General features: G+C 43.2%; 1 protein-coding gene across 9 annotated transcripts in view; it reads right to left on the bottom strand.

Moving 5' to 3' along the window:
• The window catches only part of LOC149524297 (uncharacterized), a 378,401-nt gene that overhangs the window by 86,192 nt on the left and 266,222 nt on the right, over window positions 1-25,987 (bottom strand). Inside the window, exon 5 of one of the 9 annotated variants that reach the window (XM_089778352.1) lies at window positions 18,241-21,140. The exons of 7 other annotated variants lie outside the window; for them this stretch is intronic. In XM_089778352.1, coding sequence (XP_089634478.1) covers window positions 21,067-21,140 — 74 coding nt within the window. In that variant the 3' untranslated portion in view covers window positions 18,241-21,066. Of the gene's footprint in view, window positions 1-18,240; window positions 21,141-22,078; window positions 25,835-25,987 lie in introns of those variants that run through there. One more of the 9 variants, XR_016349593.1, reaches the window with a different exon arrangement.

Raw genomic sequence — 25,987 nt, 5'->3', positions numbered from 1 at the left:
GAATCAACCTGAACAAGCACTTGAAGAACAATTCACACTTTGCACTTACATTTTGTTACATCTCTTTAGTACTACTCAGAGAAGGCTCTTATTCAGACTCAATTAAAAAACACAGAGCAATCAGGAATCATTTCATTGGCCCATGAAGCTCAGTGCTGAATTTGATGGAAGTTTTGCCTGAGGGAGTACTAAGGCAGCAATCCTGCATCAGAATCTTCCAACACAGACCTCAATGTTAATTCAGATCAGGCACAAAGTCAACGTTAGCAGATCCCAGTACAGAATCAGGACTTCTGTAAATTCTTCCAATTTGAAATTAATCTTCACAAGTTTCCACCTCACAATCCATATTAGGTACTGTAGGTAAGGACTACCAGTGAGCCATAGAGTGGGTATGTTATTTACATAAGGCCACACAGAATGTCATAAATAAAAGTGGGGCTAGAACTCTGGAGATCCTGGCTATCAATCCTATGTCAGACCACTAGAATGTACGGGTTCTGAAGTGGTTAGGACATAAGCCAACAAAAGCCAAAATGTTTTAGGATAAATTGGCACTATGATTCTCATGAAGTTTTTACAATTATTTTATTATATTTTGAGTGGTGTACCAGAATATCCTATCTTGGAAGGACATACCCACATATATTCACATGTATTTTTATAGCTCTGAATATCAGTCTGAAAAATTAGCAGTTAAAAGAAACTTTTAAATCTTTCACAAAGTAAATTAAAGTTTTAAAAACATAATTTTTAAAATTCCATCATCTATACCAACCAAAATGTAATATGTTTCACATTTCTCTCTTTCTCTGTATATTGAGACCATATATATGCTCACCAATAAATTTGGCTATGCAGACAGTAGCAGATACTACTGATTCTACTGACATAGCTATTTTTAAAAGTCCCACAAAGGAAGGGAAATGGCTCTAAAATTTTTCACATGGTCATCAACTCTTAGGACAAAAACAATTTATTGATATGCCTTCAGGGAGGCAATATGTCTGTGAAGCGTGAAGGAAACAGGATAAAAAAATTGCTTGAAAAAAATCATAGGAAAATTTATTTCATGCTGACAATATTAAGTCCTAGAAGAGTTTTGCGGGCTGGGACTTTTGGAGAACTGTGCAAAAGCTTGAAACAGGGCCTTTGGCTCCCAGGTGGCAAATTTAGAGTAATGTTATAGGAATGTTGGTGTTTTCTGAACAAAAGACTTCAGCGGCTGATCACTGGTCCCTTTCCCTCTCCACTATTCCTTATTCTGCAGAAATGTCATTTACTTAATCAAAATTAATAGGCTAGATTAGTATTTGACCCAAATATGCAACATATCTGTATTTGGATGTACTCTCAAGCACAAACCCAGCATGTCCTTGCTTAGAAAATATTCAGTTTGGAACATTGGACTGTTGGGACCCCAAGTACTGCTGGGGCATTTGGGGCAGGAGGGTTGAGGGGAGCAGAAGTGTGCTTGCAAAAGCTAGAGATTAAACATTGTGCTCCACAGAACAACACCACACAAAGAATAGGGTCAAAAAATGACACCCTCTCCCAAAAATAGCTAACAACAACTCAGTGAAGAAAGTATAAACAAAAAGAATGGTCAAAGAGAGTTTAAAAACTTCTAGAAGGATGGACACAACTTTATTTTATTCGACAGGGTTGCGATTTTCCAAAATGATTTTGATTGCCTTCATTATTGGAAGTTCACATTGATACCTCTTATGTGCTGAACACTTTAAAAGCCCCTTTTAAAATCTGACATCCTGAAGATGTCTCAATTGGAGCCCGAATTGGAGGAGGCATTCAGAATTCTTCTTGGCCTTAATGTGATAGGACCCCCCCCACACACACACACACACCAAAGAGATCCAAATCCTAAACTGGACTCCCATCAGCATCTCCATCCCAGGAAGAGTCTTTTACTCTAAGGCTGAACTAAAGGAACATCTCCTATGTCAACTGATGGTAGTTACTATTAACACTTTCACATTACTGGCTATCAACCTTAAATATCTCTCATGTGGAAAGAGAAAAACAACAACCTGTAAGCCATAAAGAAAGGTTAAAAAAAGTAGTTTGGCTTCTCAAAGAGATGATAATATATGAATTCTAGGCTGCAGCAGGTTGTTTTAGTTTAGTTTTGTTATAACTGTATTCCTTTGGTAATCCCAGAAGCAAGGCAAGAATTAATTTCAAACAAGGATCTTTATTGTTTGCATAGCTGAGTCTTCTATTTAGTTAGAAAAACATGTTTGTTGTTTTTTATATTTAACTTTCCTTTAAAAATTATGAATTAAATTAAGGGAAAATATTTTTCAAAACTCAAAAGCTTTGTGAAACATTCAGTTTTTTAACATATTTTATTGTTAATATTTTAAAAATATTTCTCACTAGAAGACTTTACAGCCTTACTCCGGTCCTTAACTCAAATAAGTTTTTTTTTCTTCATTTAGAATTGTAAATCATTGTTCTGGGGTGGGATGGGAATAAGAGGTTCAGTATGCAGACTTCCCCAGGGAAGAAAAAACTAATCCATCCCTCTCTAACTGCAGTAGCTTGGGATCAAGTGCGAAGCACCCCTCCATGGCCACTGCATCTCCAGAAAGCATAGCTAGGAGAGGGGTGTACGTCCCCTGGCTGGGGGACAGAGACACAGAGACAGACAGTCACACATATAAATGCTCTGAAATATATAGTAGATAGCTGCCCCTTTCTCCATCCCTGCCCTCTGCTGCCCCAATGGGTTTAGAGTTATCCTGGTCCCCATCTCTGGCCCTTGCTGTCTCCATGTGGTCATTATACAGTATAACTGTCCCTGCTTTCCATTTCATATCTCCTGCTGCCCCCATGTGGTCATTATATAGCAGAACCCTCCCTTTCCATTTTATGAGAAAAAAATCCCATTTGAGGAACATCCCATTTTCCTGGGACAACCAAACCTTTACCTTACTTTAAGTTATAAGAGAAAGCTACATACCAAATGTGGTGGTCCTAACTCTTACTGTTTTGGAGTTCTTAACAGGTAGACACATGCTCACAAACAGACAAATTCTTTCCAATATATAATAGATATACTGTGTGATTTTTACTTAGGAGTGTCTCCTAAGTATAAACATCAAAGCGGCACTTCTTTAAGTTATCCTTTAGCAAGTCCTTGTAACGCTTGCATTATCCTCCCACATTACGGGTATCCTTCTTTCAGCTGAGAAAACAGGACCTGTTTTGGGAGGTGGTAGTCTGGCATCTGAACAACGTGACTAGTCCAGCGAAGTTACTGAGAGATGATCATTTCCTCAACACTGGTGGTCTTTATCTCTTCCAGAACACTAATATCAGTGTGCCTGTCTTCCCATGTGATCTTCAAGATCTTGCAGAGCAGCATTGATGATACCTCTCAAGGTCTTTCAAGTGATGTCTATAGGCTGTCCGGGTTTCAGACCCACACAATAGTGTTGGGAGAATGACAGCTTGATAGACCAGAAGCTTAGTATCTGTTTGAATGTTGTGATCTTCAAAAACTCTGTGCCATAAACAAGCAAAAGCTGCACTGGCGCAGCTCAGACGATGTTGGATTTCTAAATCAGTATCTGCCTTGGATGAAGGTAGAGAAAATGATCAACATTCTCCAGTGCCTCTCCAATAGATGGGGCATATGGTACCTCATTTGGAGAAGGAAGATGGAGTACGTTGGTCTTCTTGATGTTGAGGGTGAGACCAAGATATGCATAAGCATCAGCAAACACATTCACGATAGCTTGAAGATCTCTCTCAGAATGGGCAAAAACTGCATTGTCATCAGCATATTGAAGTTCCATGATAGATGTGATGAAAATCTTACTCTTAGCTTTCAGACTGCTAAGCCTAAACAGCTTTCCATCCATTCCGTAGATTATTTCAATGCCAACTGGGAGCTTCCCAGCAATTAGGTAAAAAATTATGGCAATAAAGACTGTGAACCTGACTGAGGCAATGATACAGCCCTGTTTGACTCCTGTTCATACTTTGAAAGGTTCATTTTGGGCGCCAGTTGTATTCAGAACAGTCACTTTCATGTTGTTATGAAGCAACTTTATAACATTGATGTAATTATCAGGACAGCCAATCTTCAAAAGTACAGTCCAAAGGGTACAGCGATTCACTGAGTCAAAGGCTTTAGATAGATCAGTAAAAGTCATGTGCAGTGGTCAGTTTTGTGCCTGACATTTTTCTTGCAGCTGCTGTGCAATGAAGATCATATCCACAGTTTTGCAACATAGTCAGAAGCCACTCTGTGACTCTGGTAAAATTTCCTTCGGTTGGGCAGAAGATGGGTTACAAGAACCCATGCCAGAACTTTCCATACAACAGCAAGGAGAGAAATACCATGATAGTTTCCACAGTTTGCTTTATTCCTTTTCTTAAAGAGGGTAATAATCAAGGCGTCCCTCATTTCATTAGATTGCTCCTCCTTTATCCAAAGATTTTCCCTGCATAAACCTTGATTGTATGGAGTAAGCTTTGCTATAAAGAACAAGCTTGTGAGGTGCCTGTCTGAGGTGTCAGTTAGCATCAAGGAAAGGCTTATGACATTCCGATTAAGGCTCGCCAAAACCAACAGACTCAGACCTATGGAAAGGAACAATCAGGAAAGAAGGAGTGGGCAAAACCAACTCAAATAGAATCCTGCTACTAACCAAGTGTGCTGAACTTATCATCACGAACAACCTTTCTTGACGAAAGGACAAGTACAAAACATCTTGGAGACCCCCTTATTTAAAGCACTGGTATCTTGTTGACTATGTCATAGTTCGTGCTCGAGATTGTAGTGACGTACTTCTCACAACAACAATGACAAGTGCTGATTACTGTTGAACTGATCATCACCTCATTCAATCCACAATGAAAATTAAGATCACCCCCAAATGGAGGCTACAAAAGAAGCAGATCAGGTGCAAGCTGAAGGTTCAAGATCTGAAGGACCCCATGGCTATGTCTAGACTGCAGGCTTCTTTTGGAAGAAGCTTTTTTTGGAAGAGATCTTCCAGAAAAACTTCTTTCGAAAGAGTGTGTCCACACTGCAAAAGTGCATAAAACAGTGATCTGTTTTTTCGAAAGAGAGCATCCAGACTGAATAGACGCTCTCTCTCACATGTAAGCTGTGATTGCTATGAATGAAATGGCCACCAGGGCACCTGTGCTTTTTCTTCTTTCCTCTTCTTCTGAAAAAAACTCCCTCTTCCCGTCCACACACGCTGGAAAAAACGCTCTATTCTTTTCTTGCACAAGAATGCAATTGCAGTGTGGACGTTCTTCAAGTTTTGTCAGAAAAACGGATGTTTTTCCAACAAAACTCTGTAGTGTAGACATACCCCATTAAGCGTGACAACTTCCAAGCAGTCTTAGAAGAAAAGCTTCCATCAGTTTCCGGAAGAAATTAAGGAACATTCAAGCCAGCTGAAAGCAGTAATTATCAATGCCTGGGAGGAAAACATAAGCTACCAAATCAGAAAACATCAGGACTGGTTTGATGAGAATGATGTTGAAATCAAGCAACTCATCAATGAGAAGAGAAAGGCATTTTGTGCCTGGCAGAATGATATAAATTGCAATAAAAAGAGAGAAGCCCATGCTAAGATGAGGGCAGAAGTCCAACGTAAAACCAGAGAACTCAAGAGCAAATGCTGGACTGAGGCAGTGCAAGAACTCCAACATTTCATGGACATCCATAATACATGTGGTTTCTTTAGTGCCATTAAGGCTGTTTATGGGCCAACTTGTCATGGCATGAACCCCCTTCGCTTGAAGAATACAACTACACTTTTGAAGGACAACAAAGCCATTAATTTTCATTGGAAAGAACATTTTGAAGATGTCCTTTATCATACCTCCATGGTTGGAGATGAAGTTCTTGAGCCTTCTAGAAATGTGCTCGGCCTCCTCAAATGTGCCCATGTCCTTCTAGGAATGTGCTCAGTGACTCTCCCAATTTGCATGAGGTATACATTGCCATCAAGCAGCTGAAGAACAACAAGGCAGCAGGTCCAGATGGGATCCCCACTGAAATCTTTAAAGATGGTGGACCAGAGTTAATTTGGCAGCTTAGCCTATTGTAATACTATTGGTTTAGAGCAGTGTTTCTGGAAGTGCTCCATGAAACTACTTTGAGAAACACATTACCTGGCCGTCCCGGTTTATTTACTGGCGCGAGTGGCCATGGAGCCTCACGGCTCTCATTGGCTCCATTTCATCCTTTGCAACTAAGGGGAGCTGTGGGAAGTGGCATGGGCCACCGCTTCCTGCTGCTCCGCTTGGCTGCAAAGAACAAAACAGAGCCAATGAGAGCTGCGAGAGTCCGTGGCCATGGCGCCAGTAAATAAACAAACCGGGCGGCCAGTTAATGTGTTTCTTAAAGTGGTTTCGTGGAACACTTAGAGAAACACTGGTTTAAAGGACTAACCACACATCACAAGTGAGGAGCAGCAGATATCTGAAATGAGCAGTTAGTCAATAATCTATAATCTAAAAAATTATTTTCTAAATCCACTTACAATTAACACACATATTCAATGGAAATCAATAACAAATCACAACTAATTCATAACCACAAAAGAGGCTGCCTTTGTAACAGATAAACTAAGTCTACACTGCACATTTATTTGAAAATAAGCTATTTCGGAAGATATCTTCTGAAATAGTTTATTTCGAAATAGTGCATCTACACACCAAATGCGCATCGAAATAGCGCTTAGCTATTTCAAAATAGAGTGGCCAAAATAAATAGCATTTAAGGCCACCCAGAACCATTTCACTTCATGTGGCTGCTGCTTGAGGCTATCTAAGGCTCTTGCTTAAAGGGACTCCACTGTACTCCCCTCGAGGGACAGCAAAGCCTTTTCTTTTGCCAGCTGTGGTTGCCCTTGCTGACACCTCAGCTTGCCAGCCATGGAGCCAGAGCTGCCTCTGGGCAGTTTACAGTTATTACAGCTTGTGCTGCAAGTCATACAGAAGTTTCTGTAGGCTGCACCCAAGCCCTGCAGGAACCCAACCCCCAGCTCCTCTGAGGCCATATCTAGACTACGAAGAAAAGTCAGAAAAAGATACACAATTTGTGAAGCACAATTTGCGTTTCTTTTTTCGCTTTGTTTTTGGAAGAGGCTTTTCTGAAATTTGGTCCATCTACATGGGGCCAAATTTCAGAAAAACCTCCTCTTTCAGAACATCCCTTCTTCCTCATACAATGAGGAAAACAGGCATGCCAAAAGAACGTGTTTGCTTTTTTGGAAACTGTTCTGAAAAAGTGGACATGTTCCTTGGACGCAGCATAGCTTTTCTGGGATATCTCCAGTATCCCAGAAAAGCTCTCTAGTGTAGACATAGCCTGCGAGACCCTTCTCAGATCTCTGTGGGCACGGCTCATTCAGCTCGATCCCACCTGCCCTCCCTTGCTCACCGTGTACCTCTACTTCTGGTGTTTGAACACCAATGCTGACTGTTGGGACCGGCTCATCATGGAGCAGTGGGGAGAATAGTGGATCCAGAATTTCAGAATGAGGAAGGACATGTTTCTGGAGCTCTGTGAGTGGATTGCCCCTGCCCTCAGGCAATGGGACACCCACACAAAACCTGTCAACCCCCTCCAGAAGTATGTTGCCATTGCCCGCTGGAAGCTCGCCACACCACATAGCTACTGATCCATCAGGAACCAGTTTGGTATGGGGAGATCAACCATCGGGGCTGTACTCATGCAGGTGTGTCACTCTCAAGCTATTGTCCCAGGAGGGGAGTGGACTGCTGGAATGGGGTTTCCTTGGGAAAGAGGTGGTGGGAATGGGGGTGCAAGCCCCCTCCCAGGAGGTTTTCTCAGAACTGCCCTCACAAAGCCCTGCCAGGTGATGGGGTATGTGGAGGTTTGCTTCTGGTGTGTGTATGGGAGGAACAGGGGGATGGGCTGAGGGACCTCCGAATGGCTCTGGTAACCCTATGATTCTCTGTTTGTTTTCTCCTTCTATTGGTGGTGTAAGCCATCAACACCATCCTGCTGCAGGGGGGCATCCACTTTGGTGACATGGACACCATCGTTGCCAGTTTTGCCAGCTTGGGCTTTCCCAACTGCAGAGGGTTATTGACGAAATCCACATCCCCTTCTGAGCCCCTGACCACTGGGCATCTCTCTACATCAACTGGAAGCGATACTTTTCTATGGTTCTGCAGGCCATCAAAGACCACTGGGGCCAGTTTATGGACATCTACATTGGGAGGTCAGGGAAGGTGCATGTGACAGGGCATTTGCCCTTTAAGGGCAAATCCCAGCCCTGAGGAAGGGCTGAGAGTAAAACCCCAGCTGAAGCAGGTCTTGCTAATTAGGGCCCAGCTGGGGGCTATGTAATGAAGGACTCCTGGAGGAGTGGGAGAACTGACTGTGGCTCTGGACAGAGAGTAGGAGGGATCTGACTGCTGGGGAAGCAGGAGGCTTCCTGGTGAGGCAGTAAGTACACACACCCCTTTGCCAGTGATGAGTGGCCATTACAGACTGCAGTTGGCCCCTGAGGCAGGGGTTAGATGAGGACTGGCAGTGGGTCCCTGAGGCAAAGAGGATACAGGGCGGACCCTGGAGTACATGCAGAGGAAATAACACCCGCCCCCCCAGAAGAGGACACAGAGAGACCGGAGTGGGCCCTGCCGAAGGGCAGTGTCCTGAAGAGGACACCGTGGACAAAAGGAACATGGGGAGACACCACCTAGAGGGAGGCACCTAGTGAGGCAGGCGAGCTAATTCCCAGGACTGCCACCTGGACTTCCGCAACTCAAATGTCTTTGAGAAGCTGCACTCCAGAACTTTTTTCCCTCACTGCACCTTCAGAGTCAGAGACATGCACCTGCCCATATGCATGGTGGGGGACCCAGCCTACAATCTCTTGTCCTGGCTCATGAAGCCATACACTGACCACCGTGACCACTTCTGTGAATGGTTCAATGCCAGGCTCAGCAGGGCCCGCATGGTGACTGAGGGCGCCTTCGGGCATTTGAAGGCACAGTTCAAATGCCTCCTCACCCGGCTGGACCTCGGGGAGTGCAACATCCTGCACGTGGTGGCTGCGTGTTGTGTGCCCCACAATATTTGTGAGCAGAAGGGAGACACGATGGCGGGGCAGAGGCAGACTGCATTGGCACGGCCTTTGAACAGCTGTGCACAGTTGCCATTTGGCAGGTCCATCAAAGGGTCGTGTGCATCTGGGAAGCCCCGAGGGAGAGTTTCTCACAAGGGTCCCAGTGACACTCTTCCCTGGGCCTCCCTACTAGGGGCCTATGCATCACCCCTCACTGCCTTTCCTGCAGCATCCCTCCTTCCTCCCCCCACTCACTGCTGACACAATAAAACAGACAATTTGTGTATGGAAACAACATCTGTTTCATTTTATTTGGGGTCAAAATAATTGGGGAGAGACTGGGAAAAGAACCTGGCAGATGGGAGGAGAGAGCGGGGAGGAGGGGGGATGAAAACCTTTGAGGGGGGAGGAGGGAACAGAAAGGGGGAGGAGTGGTGAGGAAAGTCTCAGGGCTGTGGCTGGGAGTGGCGCCAGGCTGTGGTGATTCCACTGCCATGGGTGCGGGAGCTATGGAGTCCACAGGGAGGAGGGGGTGTTGGGGAAGAAGCAGGAGTGGGAAGAGGAGCTACAGCGAGAGCAGGAGTGGGAGCAGGAGCAGGCAACATGCTGGCAATGAGGGATTTCACAGCCAGGCATATGGTGCGGCCCTGCTCCAGCAGCTCCCACAGATGGCTATCTTCTCACCACAGATGGCTATCTTCCTGAAGCCTGCCATCAGTGATCTGCTCCAGGGATTGGAGAGCCACAAGGTGCTCCATCTGGATTTCGTCCATAGGTCTCCGGCACCTGCGGGTCCCTCGGGTTTGGGAGGCTGTCCTGGGTGGTCTCAACTGCCCCCCTCTCACAGTTGGTCCGGCCGTGTAAAATAAAAGCAGTCAGTCATCCCAAGGGACATTGTGCATGAAGCCCAGCCCTCAACAATTATCAACTCAGTTGAAGGTGACGTGCTTTGAGCAAGGCCATGTGATCTCTGGCCTATGAGCCCATTCCTACAGGGGCCCAGATGTCCCCGGGGGGAAGCTCACTACTCCAATGTCCCAAGGACAAGCAGGCATGTGAAGGTGCCAGCCAGACTGAGATCTTGTGGGCCTGAGGGGGCCATGAAGTGGGTGGGCTTCTCTCCATGCCATGCAGTGTGGCAGTGTCCCACAGGGAGAGGACTTGTATCCCTATCTGCTTGAGGAGTGCAGGGCAGGGTGCTGGGGGGGAGGTGTGTGTGAGTGGCAGACACTCAGCAACTTGCTGCACTGTCCCCAGGAGTGGATGCTTCTCCGAGTGCAGGCATGCCCACGTGCCATGTGTGGGACTGCTCTGTGTGTGTGTGTGTGTGTGTCTCAATGTCTCCAGCCTCCTTCTAGAGGTGGCTTGTGGAGGAAAGGTGTCTCATCCTGGTGTCAGGAGCATGGCAGGCCTCTCCAGACACCCTATGATCAATAGTACAAGGGTCCTCTGTGGCAGCCTACTGCTGCTGTGTGGCCAGGAGCAGTGTGACACATGGTCCCACGTGCACAGGCTGCTGCACGATTCCCCCAGGCTGCCTAGTGAGGAGTGACTAGCTACCCCTCACCACCAAACACCTCCACCTCCACTTCCTGTGTAAAGGGAACGTGACGGCACTCACATGTGCCTTACCCGGCCTTGGACGATGTCTGGGACACATCTACAGCATGGAGTACTAGCTCCAGGGTCAAGACGGTCATCGTGCTAGTATCATTTGGTTCCTCCTTCTCCTCCTCATTTCTGTCCCTCGGGAGGATGATGATGGGCGTCTTAAGCCCTGAGTCCAGTATCAAGGTGGGTGAAGGAACTGCCCCACAGGATGATGTCCAGGCCCTCATCGTAGGGGCAGGTGTAGAGTTCTGCCTGGAGCAGGAGCTGCTCTCCCTGGCCCTGACATATGCCTGGCGGAGCTCTTTCACTTTATTCTGCACTTGCTCCTGTGTGTGGATCTGTCCTTTGGTGGCCAGACTCTCGGCCATGCAGCCACAGACATCGGCATTCCTGCACCTGCTGTGGAGATCCTGGAGGTTGGTTTCGTCACTCCCCAAACCTCAATAAGGTCCAGGATCTCTGCACCAGACCAGGAAGGTGTGTATCTCTTTCAGCCCAAGGCAGGCACCTGGGAGCTGTCTGACTGCTCCCTGGGAGCAGTTGGGGGTCGGGTGGGAGCATCAGACTGGCTCATGTTGCCCAAAGGGAAGCTGTGGCAGCTTCAGGGTGGCTCAGGGCTGTCAGAGCCTCCTGTCTGCCACAATCCCTTTCCCCTGAGGCTGCAGCTTTAAGGTCTCCTGGGGAAGGGGGGACTATAGACTTTGGATGAGTATGGACGAAGCAGCCAGCAGGGAACCTTGGGAAAGGCCGGAGGCCCCTTATTTCAAAATAACTGCAGCTGCCCTGTCTACACAGCCGCTATTTCAAAATAGCTATTTCAGAAGAGACATTTATTCTGCACAGAATGAGGTTTACCAATGCCGAAATAAGCCACCTGTTATTTCAAAATAACACAATTGCTGTGTAGATGCTCGCATAGTTATTTCAGAATAATTGCCATTATTCCAAAATAACTTTGCTGTGTAGACATACCCATAATGGTCCGCATCTGCATTAGTTGCATGGATCCCATGAACTTCATAATTTATGGTGTGAATTTAAGGCCCCTTACTCATTTATTTCATAATACAGGTCTTATATACCTGCGGAATCAAAAGAAAATCTTGTAAGAATACAGGACAGTGAATCTGGTGTAGTAAAATATAAGGATGTTTTAAAGGAAACACCTGAGAACTGTATCCCAGCAATTGTGCAGTCATTTATCCTCAAAGGTAGTGACTTCAGTGGGAGTTAGACCTTAATTATGTTTAAAGATCTGTGCTTTAGTGCTCAAAAACTAAGCTTCAAGGGGTGAAATCCTGGCTCCACTGAAGCCAATGGGAATTTTGCCATTAATTTCAGTGGGCCTGGATTTCAGCCTAGGTGTATTTGCTTTTTTAGGAGTACGTTTCACAGGGAATGAATTGCATTGATGAATGGTGGTGCTTCTGGGTTGGACTCACTTTTTGTTTGTGGCTTCATCTGAGAAATTTCTCATGTATCGTGCCCTGAAAGGGTGCCAAATAGAAAGTGTCTAATAGGACCTCAGTGGAAAGACTCACATTGACTTCATGGGGCTTTGACTAGGCCCAAAGTTGGGTGCTTAATGAAGAATTATTGTTCAAGCCTTTTTTTCTAAAATTATGGGTGAACCTCATTCAATAACTTCTGATAAGTAACTTTATTAGACCTGGGTAAGAAGTCCAATAAACTATTCACAAGCACCTGTTTTCAAAAGAAAACTTCAAACATATATTTTACTTGAAATGTTGCCCAGAATTCATTGAGTAATGTATTTGTCTGATAAATTCCGAAATTATTTATTCAGTTCTAATATTTGTGATTATTCACCCCACTTGTATTAAGTGGGAGACTGTGGAGGTGAGGACTAGGCAAATAATTTACTCACATATCTCCTAATACTTCACACCATTGGTTGAATAAATTTTTTGACAAATATCATTTGCCCAGCTCTAGTGCAGAGCTAGTATTTGGGTCTAGTTCCACTAGGTACTCCAGCAGATGCCTGCCTTTTAAGGCATGAGTAGTCCTATGGACATCAACGGATCTATTCATATGTATTTTAAGTTAGACACATGCTTCAGTAAGTGCCCTGCTGGATCTGGACTTTAGAGACTGATCGCAAACACAAAGAGTGCTGTGACTCATAGCTGGGCTGATAAACGTTTTATACTAAGCTGTCACATAGCATTCTATATTTGCAGTTCTTAAAGCACTTTACAAAGGAGGGCAGGATCATTACCTCTATGTTAGAGATGGGAAAACAGAGGCACAGTGTCTTACCCTAGGTCATCCAACATGTCCTTCATTCTCATCTATCTTCTCAGGGGAATATGTCAGTGACTCTTTGAACTTCCCCTCCATTTGAGCCTTAGGATGACCCAAATTAAATATGATGTACTGCACGGAAAACATTCCCTGCACTTGGACCTCCCTCATTCCTCACTTTTAATTTATTGGCCACCCACCCCTCTTTTTTCTTTTTGTTGTTGTCCAAATTTCCCCATTTCCATCATGTTTTCAGATTAAACAACACTTATTTGGCAGAGAGTATAAACACTGTACCTCAACAGATGTTTTTAGTGTCAGTGCACGAAATGGCCACACGCTGATGCGGTTCTGTTTGGCACAGTTTCTTGTCTGGCGAGACTGAGGCTGCAAGAATATATTCATTTGACTGCTGGTTTCTTTTTGTCATGGGTATTTCTTTCCCTCAATTCCCTCTCAAGACACTGATAATTTTGTGTGATTCACCCTTTCTTTGCTTATGACTCCGTTTTTATGACTCCCCCTGTGCTCATTTTGAGGACTCACTTGACCTGACTTTACTTTATAGCTTCTCTCCCTACACATTAGATTCCAATGTACTGTTTACTCAGAATGCATTTTGGGGATCACTCTAGCATTTACCAACTCTTTCCATGTGTCTCAGTATCACTACTACTCTCCAAAATGTATTGCAATGCCAACATATGTATCTAAATAGTTAGGGCCTCAATGAGTCATACGCACAAGCTCAACAGTTTTTCTATTTACTCAGCTGGCCATGTTCTTGTATTAGGTTTCCCTTCCTCCCCTCCCAGTAGTGCTTGAAACAGGGAATAGGTTATATAATAGTAAAATAAAAACATGCCTTTTAGGAAGGCATACAGGCTTGATGCTGAAGAACCTCCCTTTCCAAACTGTCTCACTTCTCTGCACATCTCAGAATCCATAATCTGAACAAATTCTTCTGGTTTTCAGTTGTCAGGTGTTCCCCCAGGTGATCGTGCCAGAGAGAAGCTGTGTGAGGTTAGGGAAACCTAGCACTGGAGGGGAGCAGATAAACTTGAAATTAATTGCTGGTGGTCTTCAGTGCTTGCCCATTGCAAAAAAAAAAAAAAAAAAATCACTATTGGCTAATAGACCAAATGGTGGTCTCTGAGAAACCACTGCATTTCCCGAGGCTGGCATCAGGAAATAATTGTGGTGCTCTGGATACTGTGACACAGCAACTGCTAGTCAATGTTGGCTTTTTAACTGGCAATTGCCATAATGGTGGATTGTTGGGGCTTTTTGCTTTTAGTTACCTGAAAACAGAACACGTTTGTATGTGAGCTGCACAAGGTTGAAAGCAGAGAATCCAACAAATCTCTATCTTGGACAAGCAAGTTACATTTGGGCTGATTTTCAGAGAAGTGGAGCACCTGCAACTCCCAGGGAGTGTGACTGCTATGAAAAATAAGCCCTACTATTTCTTGAATAGACTTTTATCTGTACATTGGTCCCCACTATATGCCTAAGAAGATACAAATCAAAGTGAAATGAGGAAAAAAATCCCCTCAACAGTAGAAAAGCATGAAGGTAGAAATACTGCATACTCCCTAGCACAGGAATGCAGTGGGGATCCAAGAGGAGAAAGAGGAATCTTGGTCTCTTGGGGTATGTCTAAACTACATGGCTCCGTCGACAGAGCCATGTAGATTTGTTGTTTTGGCAAAGGCAAATGAAGCCGCGATTTAAATGATCGCAGCTTCATTTACATTTACATGGCTGCCGCGCTGAGCCGACAAACAGCTGATCAGCTGTTTGTCTGTTCAGCGCGCTAGTCTGGACGCTCCCCTGCCGACATCAAAGCCCTTTGTCGGCATCCCACGAGGAATAACGGGGCTGCCGACAAAGGGCTTTGATGTCGGCAGGGGAGCATCCAGACTAGCGCGCTGAGTGGACAAACAGCTGATCAGCTGTTTGTCGGCTCAGCGCAGCAGCCATGTAAATGTAAATGAAGCCGCGATCATTTAAATCACAGCTTCATTTGCCTTTGCCTATAATCCTAATCTACATGGCTCCGTCGTCGGAGCCATTTAGTCTAGACACAGCCTTGAGGAGAGAGAAGGGCAGAAGGGTCTCAGCAGATCTCTTTCATCCATAGACAGTCTACTTACCCAGACCCAACTCCATACTTCCCAGAATCCTGAGTGCCATAGATAACTGGTGGCTAAGGCTTGAGGCAGCTTAACCCCTACATCACAAAACTATTTTCTGAGCTGCTCCACCATCTATGCCCATGCCCAGTTTGGCAGGTATGGCACGAGAGCCAGGAATAAGGGGGGTGTAAAACTGGGTGAAGGGCTCTGCCTGTGCACTGTATTCCTGGCAGTGGAGCTAGATTCCTCAGTCCCAGCAGGGAACACTTGGTCCTGTGCATGGTTTCTTGGCAAGGTTCACTGAGACTTCTGGAAGAAGTGGAGAGATCCTAAGGGAATTAGGTTCAGGAGAATATGAGTCATAGGAAACGTAACATGGGTCCCCTAACTAGTAAAATTCCGGTTGCCCTCTGACCCCACCTCCTTGGAATGGAGGGGTTCCCGGCAAGGGCAGAAAGAGGTAAAGCTTAGAATGTGTTAATAGGAGGTAAATAGGATGAAATTGAATAAGGAGAAATGCAAAGTACTCCACACAGGAAGGAACAATCAGTTTCACATATACAGAATGGGAAGCAACTGTCTAGAAAGGAGTGCTGCAAAAAGGGATCTAGGGGTCATAGATATGAGTCAACAGTGTGGCACTGTTACAAAAAAAGCAAACATGATTCTGGGATGCATTAACAGGAGTGTTGTGAGCAAGATATGAGAAGTCATTCTTCCATTCTACTATGCACCAATTAGGCCTCAGTTGGAGTATTGTGTCCATTCTGGGCACCATATTTCAAAAAAGATGTGGAAAAATTTCAAAATGTCCAGAGAAGAGCAACAAAAATGATTAAAAGTCTAGAGAACATGAGCTATGAGGGAAGACTGAAAGAACTCTATTAAGTTTAGAAAGGAGAAGACTGAGAGGGGACATGATAGTGGTTTTCACATATCTAAAAGGGTGTCACCCAGCGGAGGGAGAAAAATTGTTCTCCTCGGCCTCTGATGATTAGACAAGATGCAATGGGCTTAAACTACAGCAAGGGAGGATTTTGGTTGGACATTAGGAAAAAGTTCCTGTCAGGGTGGTTAAACACTGGAATAAATTGCCTATCTGGAGATATCTAAGAGCAGATTAGATAGACATCTATCAGTGATGGTCTAGATGGTGCTTGGTCCTGCCATGAGGCATGACCTCTCAAGATCCCTTCCAATTCTGGTGTTCTGTGATGCTAAACCAGGAGCTAATGCTGCCTAGATATGCATTTCCACTCCACTGTCCCGTGGTTAAACTGATTAATGGAAGTATAGCTTCCTGGAGAGCAACACTGCCAAGTAACAGGATAATACAGGGAACATCTCAGAGTGGCATCCTTGCTGCAGAGCCAGACCTTCACTTCCTGTGGTAGGTCTGAGTTCTGTGGGGTTTATATGCTGTACCTCTTCCTCCTCAGAGGGGTCCCAAATCCCTCCTCACTGTTGGGGATCTCTGGGCAGTGACTTCCCGATGTTTCCTGGGTCTCTTAACCACCTCCTCCTCATCTGCACTACAACAGACACAAACATGGTGCCCTTCAGTGTCAGACATACAAGTTTCATTGTTCCAGCTGTTTTTCTCTCAAACAAATGTTTATTTTGGAAAAAGGCAGGAAGATTCAATTCTCCACTTGTGGTTTTGTTTCCTTTTGTCTGTTTCCTGTTCTGCTAGGAAACGGATATACTGCAGCTTCTTTTTTCAAATCTATGCCTGGGAAATTGGGTAGAGATAATGTTTAATATCCTTCTATCCTCTAGCTATCAAAATACATTTCCTCTTATTTCTAGTGGCCAGATTCTAACAGGTTCAGAGCACAGTTTAGAAAAGGAACCAGTGAATTCCTCTTGCCCAGCCCCAAAAAGGCTGCAATAACAACGCCACTGGTGAACGTGAGGCAGTTGTCCCAAGGGCATTTGAAGAGGGCAGCATCAGGGCCATTAACATGAGCAGTAATTCTCCCACATTAACAGTCATTCCTGAACCCCTGGTAAAGCTGAAGTAAACAGAACCTCCATGGAGAACCTATGACAAGGTGTCACACTGTTCCTGCATACTCTAGCTATAAAAATGAAGAGCCCCCAGCATGGCTGCCTTGCTGTCAAGATTACAGCTTTTGGCATGTAGCAGCATTAGCACACAACCTCATCCCCTGGTAGCTTTTTGACCATTGCTCCTGCACAGATAAGGGCCACAGACAATACTATGAACTCCCATGAAGTGTGCCACAACTAATTACCCCTCAGCATCATGCAGGAGCAGCAAAGTCAGCTGCATTCTCATTTTTAATGCAATCCTGCCTCTGACATCCAAGCTTTGTAGACGATGGCAGATAACAAGTATCTGAATAAACAAATAAAGAAGTTATTGTCATTCTGGAGGGAGAAAGATGCGATCAAGGACAACTGATCTCTAGGCCCTCAAGCATGGCAGCACTCTACTGACTGATGTCAAACACCACAAATGCAAATTATTATTAACATACAAGATCAGATATCCAGCTCTCATGAATTTCAGTAGTTCTGCCATCATGATAAATTCATGTCAGACCCAGCATAATGATGCCCTTTGATTGACATCCCAGAGATGTCAAAGGACATCATTATTCTGAGTATAACATAGATTTATGTAGACACAGTTCCTTCTCCAAATTTGATAAGAAGTGAACCACAAGGTGAATCCAATTTAAGTGGCGGAGCATCAGGTTTAATTACCATGTAGTGAGATCTGTTGGTAGATCTAGCGAGATTGAAAAGCAGGATTTGAATGAATCACATTATTTTTTAAAAATAAAGTTCAGAAATATTACTTATTACTAACATGTTAGAGACACTAGTATGAAAATCAAATGTACTAGCAGCACAGATTATTAGGAAGGCAAGACAAAGTTAAGTGAATAATGGAAAACAGAGGTGTGCTTGTACTAAGAGGTCCATGTGATTATGCCTTTTGCTAAAGATTTCCAAATACTGTAATTATAAACAAATGCTTCATATGAATGCAAATATGAAATATGTTAATTGTTACATCCACTGTTGGAGGCTTTTTATTTAACTCGTTTTCAAAAAGCATCTTCCAGTAGAAATGTACTATTTTTGGCAAGGAGTTCAAATTCAGGTAAATGTATATATAAAATAAATATTTTATTAGGGTCAGAAATACATAACAAAATACTTTCAGATAAGTACATATTTTCCAAGGGCAAAGATTAGGTCACATGGGTTAGTTTAGGCCTATTGTAATCATTTACATACATAAGCAGAAATGGAACCAATTAGGACAAACAATAAAACTTCAGTAAGGAGAAAATTTGGTGGTTTGCTAATCTGGCATCTTTTCTCAGTTTAAGTAATGAAGGGTAGCCAAGTGCCCAAGCAATTGTATGTATCATTTTAAGGCTAGTCATTTTTTCCATGGCTAAATTGTTACAAAGTTCAGTAAGAAATCTGCCTAGTGTCTCAGTACTCAGCTCTTATAGCATTTCTCATCCGTAAAACTCAAACATTTTACAGAGAAGGATAAGTATCATTCAACCTATTTTATGTAATCTGTATTTTCTGAATACAGATTTTAAAATAATAATCTGGAGTAGAGTAAACAGAAGTACTTTCTCTATACACAGATATAACAAAAATCAGAATATAACCTGCATCTTTAAACTTAACAAATAACCTACAATATCCACGTCTCTGAAAAGAGCAAACAATGGCTATATAAATTATAAAAGAACCTAGAATGTTTGGAAACCAAGTTGCATTTTATGATTTCATGTAAAATCATACAAATACTGAAGCACTCGTTTATAGCTTGGTCTTCATTAATTTAATGCATTTCATACTTTGCAATCCAAGTTTGTCAGTCCTTGAATCTGAATTGAATTCTCTGTAGAGAATGACAGCTCTCTAATGACAGCTGAAATGTCATTATAGTTTTAAAACATTAACAATCTTCAAGATTGGAAATATATAAAAAGAGATGATTAATTGTTATCTATTACCGCCATGAAGCAAACCCTTGGGAAAACATTAAATATCACTGGTCTTGACCTCTCGAGGACCCTTCCAGTTCTAGCATTCCATGATTAGAATAGTCAAAATGATTCCAGCTTTGTGTTTTATATTTACTTAACCCTTTTTTTATTTGCATTTATTTCAGAATTTTAGAATGTGTCCATCAAAGGATTGCCAGGTCCTTTTCCATATTTTCAAGCCATATTCAGAACTCGTTGACAAGTGTTGACTTAATAGATTATTTTGTAATAATAGGCTGTGGCCAGTGTATCCAACACTTAGGGCATGTCTACACTAGGAAATTATTTCGAGATAACTTATTTTGAAATAAGCTTATTCCCCAAGGAATGCAGGAATTATTATTTTGAAATAACCAGCCCCTTATTTTGATATAACAAGCAGAGTATCCACACTTCCGACCCCGTTATTTCAAAATAAGAGGCAGTTATTTCTAAATAACTCCCTAATGTAGACCAGGGCTAAGTGTCCTAATGTTAGGTCTTCACTACGTTCCCATTTAGCCCTCCCAGGCCACTTGTTTAGATGTCTTCATTTAAGTAACTAAATTTCAGCACCCAGTTTAAAATGCTTGCCACACATATTTACTAAATTACATAGGCCTCTTCCTTAAAAAGAGCCTACTGAAGCCAGTGAGAATTTAGACATAGAATTCCAAAGGCACAGGACTGGGCCCAAAGAATGGACTGTGAAGCAGCTTTTGTTCTGAGGTTAGGTTCTTTTCTACACTAAAAGACTGAAAACTAAAGTTAATAAATTCTAACCCTGTCCAGCCATTTGCCCATAATAGAACAATTAATGTTGGGACCTGGATTCAAGTTTCTGTTCTGAATAAAACAGAGCAGGAATTTGAACCTAGATATCCCACATGTGTGCTCTAGGCTGCACAAAGAGGAAGCACAAAAACCTTTGTAGGGATTTGTTCTGTTTTGCTGTGTTCTGGCCACATACAATAGACTGGGCCTGCTGTGAGATAGTGATGGAACACCTAGTTTATGACTCTTATCAGGGCTTAGGTGTGAGTGGGGCTGGATTACACCTTAGGTGCCCCTATGTGCAGCATGTTCAGCATCCCTTGGCCTACAGCTGACTTTCATGTTGCACACAGTTTTAAAAGGGTAAGGTGCTCCCAGAACACTGCGCCTCTAGGTACATGCTTCTTGTGCCTAATTTAAAATCTGGCCCTGGGTGTGCTGTATGTACAAAGCTATTTCAGCAACACAGGACTTAGGCGGCTGTGCACATGCTCATCAGCAGAATTTTTTTTCAGGCTTCTGCAGGATTAGTTTACAGCTGAGAAGTGGTTTTGTGAAGGCCAGAGGTGCCTAAAAGTTTGAATTAGGTACCTAAAATGGCAGGTAGGTGCCTACATTCCCCTTCTGAATCTAGCTCCCCCGCTTCATTTCTGGGTAGTTGAGATTATTTCAAGAATGTAGGATCTAATGTGTAACAGAGGGAACTTTTCCATTAACTTTAAGGGAAGTAGAATCAGGACTTTTTTGGTTTTACAGTCAAGTAGAATGCACAAAGCATATATTTGGCATCTGATGCAGCATATATTAGAATAATGGCCTAATAAACAGGGTCTTAGAAGATCACCAAACCTTTTACATATAATTAGCAGGTTTTCAAATTGAAAATGCAAAAGTGAAAATATTGCTGCCAGTGAAGCTACACAACTTTCTTTGGCATATACAGAATTAAAGGTGAAAATTAACTTTGCTCTCTTCAATATTTCAAGTAAAGGCATCCAGGATAAACAAGCACTGGCTTGCAAAGTTGGGCAGCTTGTGAAAAGACATGCAGAGTGTTATCCTTTGAGAATGTTTTTTAAAATTCATCTAAGTGTATCAAGTATTTAGCATCATTAATGTTCCAACTCATTTTTAAATAAAAAAATGCACTAAACATTACTCGTTCCAAGCTTGTCCCAGAATAAAATCAAAACTGATGTTTTTGTCGATGTCTATGAAAAATGTAGCCTCTGTAGACAATACAAAAAGAATTAAAGTTTTCACATTACTGTTTTTCATTTCCACTTTTCCAACTCCCCTGCAAGTGCCAATAGCTGAAAATGTATCTGATGACTGTAAAACACACTGTGTTCTAAAACACACAGGGGTGAGTGACAACAAGAAATCCTTTGCTAACTTTTGCATTTTTCCATAGGCTAATCATTACCCTGTGGTGCAATGTACATCATTTAGCTATAGAATAATACAGCTATGAGTATGTGATTATCCCCAATCACTGTCTAATTGGACACATCAGGCTCTTTGCTTTTGTCTATTCACTATTTAAACGGTATGTTATAAACATAGGTCACTTGTGCATAAATAACAATTTTGGAAAAAGAAATGTTAACATAATTGGAACCATTCTCATCCTTCCCAGTGCCCCTGCCTCCCCCCATCCCACTTCAGTCTCAATAACTCCTTACAGACCATAGATTAATTAAAATGGGAAATATAGCTTCAGCGTACTTGCTGCAACGCATACAATGTGTCAATCAACTATTACTATATACCTGTAAGCAGGGTCTGAATCAGTGCTTTCATTTCAACTAGCTGGAATGGGAAAGAAATCCTGGGTGTTTAAAGAACAAGGTTCTGGATGTGTGCGTGTATAAATACAGTTCACTCAATTTGCTTAGGCCAACTAGATATTCAACTTTTACAGTGATGTTCTGCCTATTGTAAACCAGTTTGGCTGGGGTGGGGTCAGGAATTGTGAGATATGATCACCAATGCCTGTGGTTATTGTGGGAATGAAGAAAAGTCATGTCATATTTAACTCAGTTCAAACGAGAGAAATTGTCAGTGTAAATAACCTCATATGGACAAGGTTTCCCCTGCCAAAACTGTGGAGTTAACTGGGGAAGGCAGGACTCTGAATCAGCAGACTGCATGCTCCCCCCCCCCCCCCCCCCCACACACACACAAAAGCAGTAAGACTGGTTCAACCTGGTTCTGACCCCTGTTCTAATGACAGAACTAGAACAGTCTCCATAAGCAGTCTCTTATTATTTTACATTTACTTCAGTGGATGCTGGAATTTCTTGTGGCTGATTGTGCATTGGGCCAGGAGCTAAAATTACTAGGTTTGGCCCAGAGCCAAATACACCACAAGCCAGCAGAAGATGTGATGAGCGGCCAGCCAGAGAAGCAGCAGCACAATTAGCAGCCAGACAATAATGAGTGGCCAGCAGGGCAGCAATAGAGAGGTGCAATGAGCAGCCAGGAAAGCGGCAGCAGTGAGGTGAAACAAATGGTGAGCAAGGCGGTGGCAGAAAGCAGCGAGAAGTGGATGGCAAGTGACCAGTGGAGTGAGTAAGATGCCTCCTTACTGACCCACATTCAGGATAGCAGGTGAACTCTGCAGATGCACCTCTGAACTTTGGGTCTGTGAGTGGAGTCCACAGAAGGGTTGGTCATGTGAAGGGGACATTTACATTGCTGCACTTGAGAACCCGAGAGGAAAAGCACATTGCCCAACCTGCTTGGAGTGAGACCGTTACTCATGGTATTGGTTATGAACCATTTGTACTGTTTTCCCAAATTAATGCCATGTTACTTCCCTCCCCTTTTATTAAAGGTTTCTTTTCTATACTTAGGGTGTGGCTAGACTACAGGGTTTTGTCAACAAAAGTGGATTTTTGTCAACAAAACTATACCTGCGTCTACACTGCTGCTGAGTTCTGTCAACATAACGTCGACATAACTCAGTAGTTTTGTCGACGGCTGTAAACCTCATTCTATGAGGAATAACACCTTTTGTTGACAGAATTCTGTCGATAGAAGGTGTTATTGCATCTATACTGTCCTTTGCATCCACACTGTCATGTCGACAAAGCGGCTTGCTTTGTCAACAGAACTGGATGTAGTCTAGATGCTCTTTGTTGACAGAAGCTTTGTCGACAGTATCTATCGACAAAACTTCTATCGACAAAAGCCTGTAGTCTAGACGTACCCTTAGACTCTGTGCTTGTAAATGGAGAGAAACTGCCTTTCAGAGGCACCCAGGGGTGTTGTGTGAATTTCCCAGGTTACAAGGTGGGAACTCAAGCCAGTTCTGTGTTGGATGGATGGAAAGGAACCCCTAGATATTGAACCTGGCCCTGGCTGCTACTGGTGCTACCTGACAGAAGGGTTACATATCATATGTATTGGCCCAAATCTTGTCCTCCCTTGTGTTTTTCCCCATCATATAATTTATTAGAACTATGCAGCAACGCCAACAGAAAAACAAGTGCTTTTGAGGAAAAGTCATATTTTTCTCAATGCTATGCCACAGTCTTGCAAACTATTCTGTAAGGAGAGGATCCTCATGATAGCACTGAAGTCAGGGGGTCTCTACTTGGGCATAGATATTCATTCATATGTAACAGATTACAGGATTGGAGCATTAGGCTAACATTTTCAAGAATAACTAGTGATTTTGGGTTCCTCACTTTCTGGGTGCCTGGGCTGAAGTACCTTAAATGGGTACAGATTTTCAGAAAGTCTGGGCACCCTTCTGGTGAAACATAAGGCCCTTTCAAGGTCCAGCAGATTGAGCATCTAAATATAATGTCACCTAAATGGAGTAGTTCCAAAAATTAGATTTGAAAAGTTAGCCTGAGTCTCCAGCATTAGCAAGCTCAAAAATTAAGGCAATATGTGTCTGTTGCATATGCAAACATACAAGTTGACAGCCTCCGCAGGCCCCTGGCTCTTTGCTCCTAGAAATGGTGGGGCCTTGGGCAGAAGGGGTGGGGCCAGGAGCAGCCAGCTCTCTGCACCACCTGGACTGCAGCATGCCACCAGCCCCCAGCCTTTAGAGCTTCACAGAGTGTGTGGGCACAGCACTACAATGGCAATTTAAAGCCATAGCACCATTTCAGATCGGGGTGGGAGGGGGTGGGAGGGAGGCAGCTTTAACCATGATTCCATTCCAGAGGCTACTTAAGCACCTGAACCCCACACCAACCTCCTTTTTTTTCCATGTGATAACTTAGGGTACGTCTAGACTACATGCCTCTGTCGCCAGCTGTTTGTCGGCTCAGCACGGCAGCCATGTAAATTTAAATGAAGCGGCGATTATTTAAATCGCCACTTCATTTTACTATGTCTGGTAGCCTAATCTACATGCCTCTGGCAACAGAGGCATGTAGTATAGACGTACCCTTAGAAATTAGCAGATAGGAACAGTGTTCCTAATTCTTAAGAAATTAAGAAAAAAATGTACTAATTAAAGCAATATTTTAAATTTAGTCATAAATTTAGAACAATCAACAACAAGATATTTCCCATTCCAAATCTTGAGGTGCCAATTTTAGAGCCTTAATACAAGTTTGATACTTTGTACACTAACTTTAGTAGAGATAAATACAATACGCTTAAAGTCTGCTTAGCCTTGCAATTATTTTTTTTAAATGACTTTTGGTCCAAATTGTGAAGAGGAGAATGAAACAGTTAATTTCTTAAAAATAAATAAATTACTGAAAAACAAACCACATTCCAGATTGGAAGGAGATTTTTAGTGTGTTGCTCAAAGGATTTGACAGTATAAACATCACCTCTATGACATTCAGGGAAAGTACTCGAGTTTGTGAGACTCTGCCATCCTCAGAAATATTAAAGAATAAGTAAACAGGAGCTAAGATTACTTACTAGTTGGAAGAGAAATACATACAGCACAGCACAGTAGACATACAGCTTGTAAAATGGCTGGCTGCTTAGGGCAGCATTTGTTTGTATCTGCATATGTAAAAATAACAGCAGCTTTTTAAAAGGTGTTCTGGGAAAATCCTAGAATTATAAAGTGCAATTGCAACCAGTTGAGGAATCAACATTCGTGTGTAACAGCCTGTATGGCCCTACCTGGTAATTTGACCCAAAGTGCTTTGTAGTCAAAGGAAAGACTCAAACAAGTGGGACTAAATAGAATAGGTACCCATGCAGGGGTATTGCCATTCCCCCCAAAATTCGAGAGCTGGAAAAAAATGGGAAAGCTGTAAGTGTAATTTAAGCAATGTTTGTGGTGTGACAGCTCATGTTTGTTTCTTGACAGTAGGAACCATCCCAGGCGGTCATTTTTCAGCTCTGCTGCTCTTGCAGCAGAGCACTGAAACATTCCAAGTTGGGAAACTTGAAGAGGGCAGCCCTGCCTAAACAACTCGATGTCTCTTGGTATCAAAGGGCTTATTCCTCCCTGCTTTTGTAACATAACAACCTGTGAGGCTGAGGGCAAATCATAATGAAATCTGCAATAATCATCTTCTCAGCTTCCTTCTCCACCCACCACTGCCTCAGCTTGCTTGTCTCAATGAATTTGAAAAAAGTGCTGCAGAAGTTCCCAGCCCTGCTATTGGATCTGCCAGATACACCTCTGTATTCCTGTTGGTAGAGCAAAGAACAGCCCCCAAAGAGGATGGGAGGAGAGAAGAGTGAACTAGCTTTTCAGACAGTGACTGAGCCTGGGCTGTGGGGTGAGAGCCTGCAGAGGAAAAGCTACCTATGTTGCTGTTGGCAGGCTGGTGAGGGGAGAAAAGTAAGCTAAGGGATGCAAGCAAGCAATAAGCTGACTGCTCACCTTTATGTTTTGCATTTCCTGTTGCAGTTCTTTCTGTTCTTGCCAATAATGGCACCAGAAGCTCTGATTCTAACCCAGCTGCTCCTGCATGGGCTGGGCAAGTCTCTATCAAGCACAACAAAAGACCCAGGCTTAGCCTTTATTTGTGCTTCATGAGCCTGCATTTCTTTCACCCTAGTGAGCTAAAAGGAGGGGGAGGACAAAGCATTGCCTGGATTGTTCTTAAAAGGGAGGCAGGAGAAAGAGTCCTGATATGGT

Source organism: Pelodiscus sinensis, chromosome 5 (assembly GCF_052426305.1).
Source record: "Pelodiscus sinensis isolate ZL-2025 chromosome 5, ASM5242630v1, whole genome shotgun sequence".
Taxonomy (NCBI): domain Eukaryota; kingdom Metazoa; phylum Chordata; order Testudines; family Trionychidae; genus Pelodiscus; species Pelodiscus sinensis.
The sequence above is the reverse complement of the archived record's forward strand: the minus strand, read 5'-3'. Positions and strand labels throughout refer to the sequence as shown.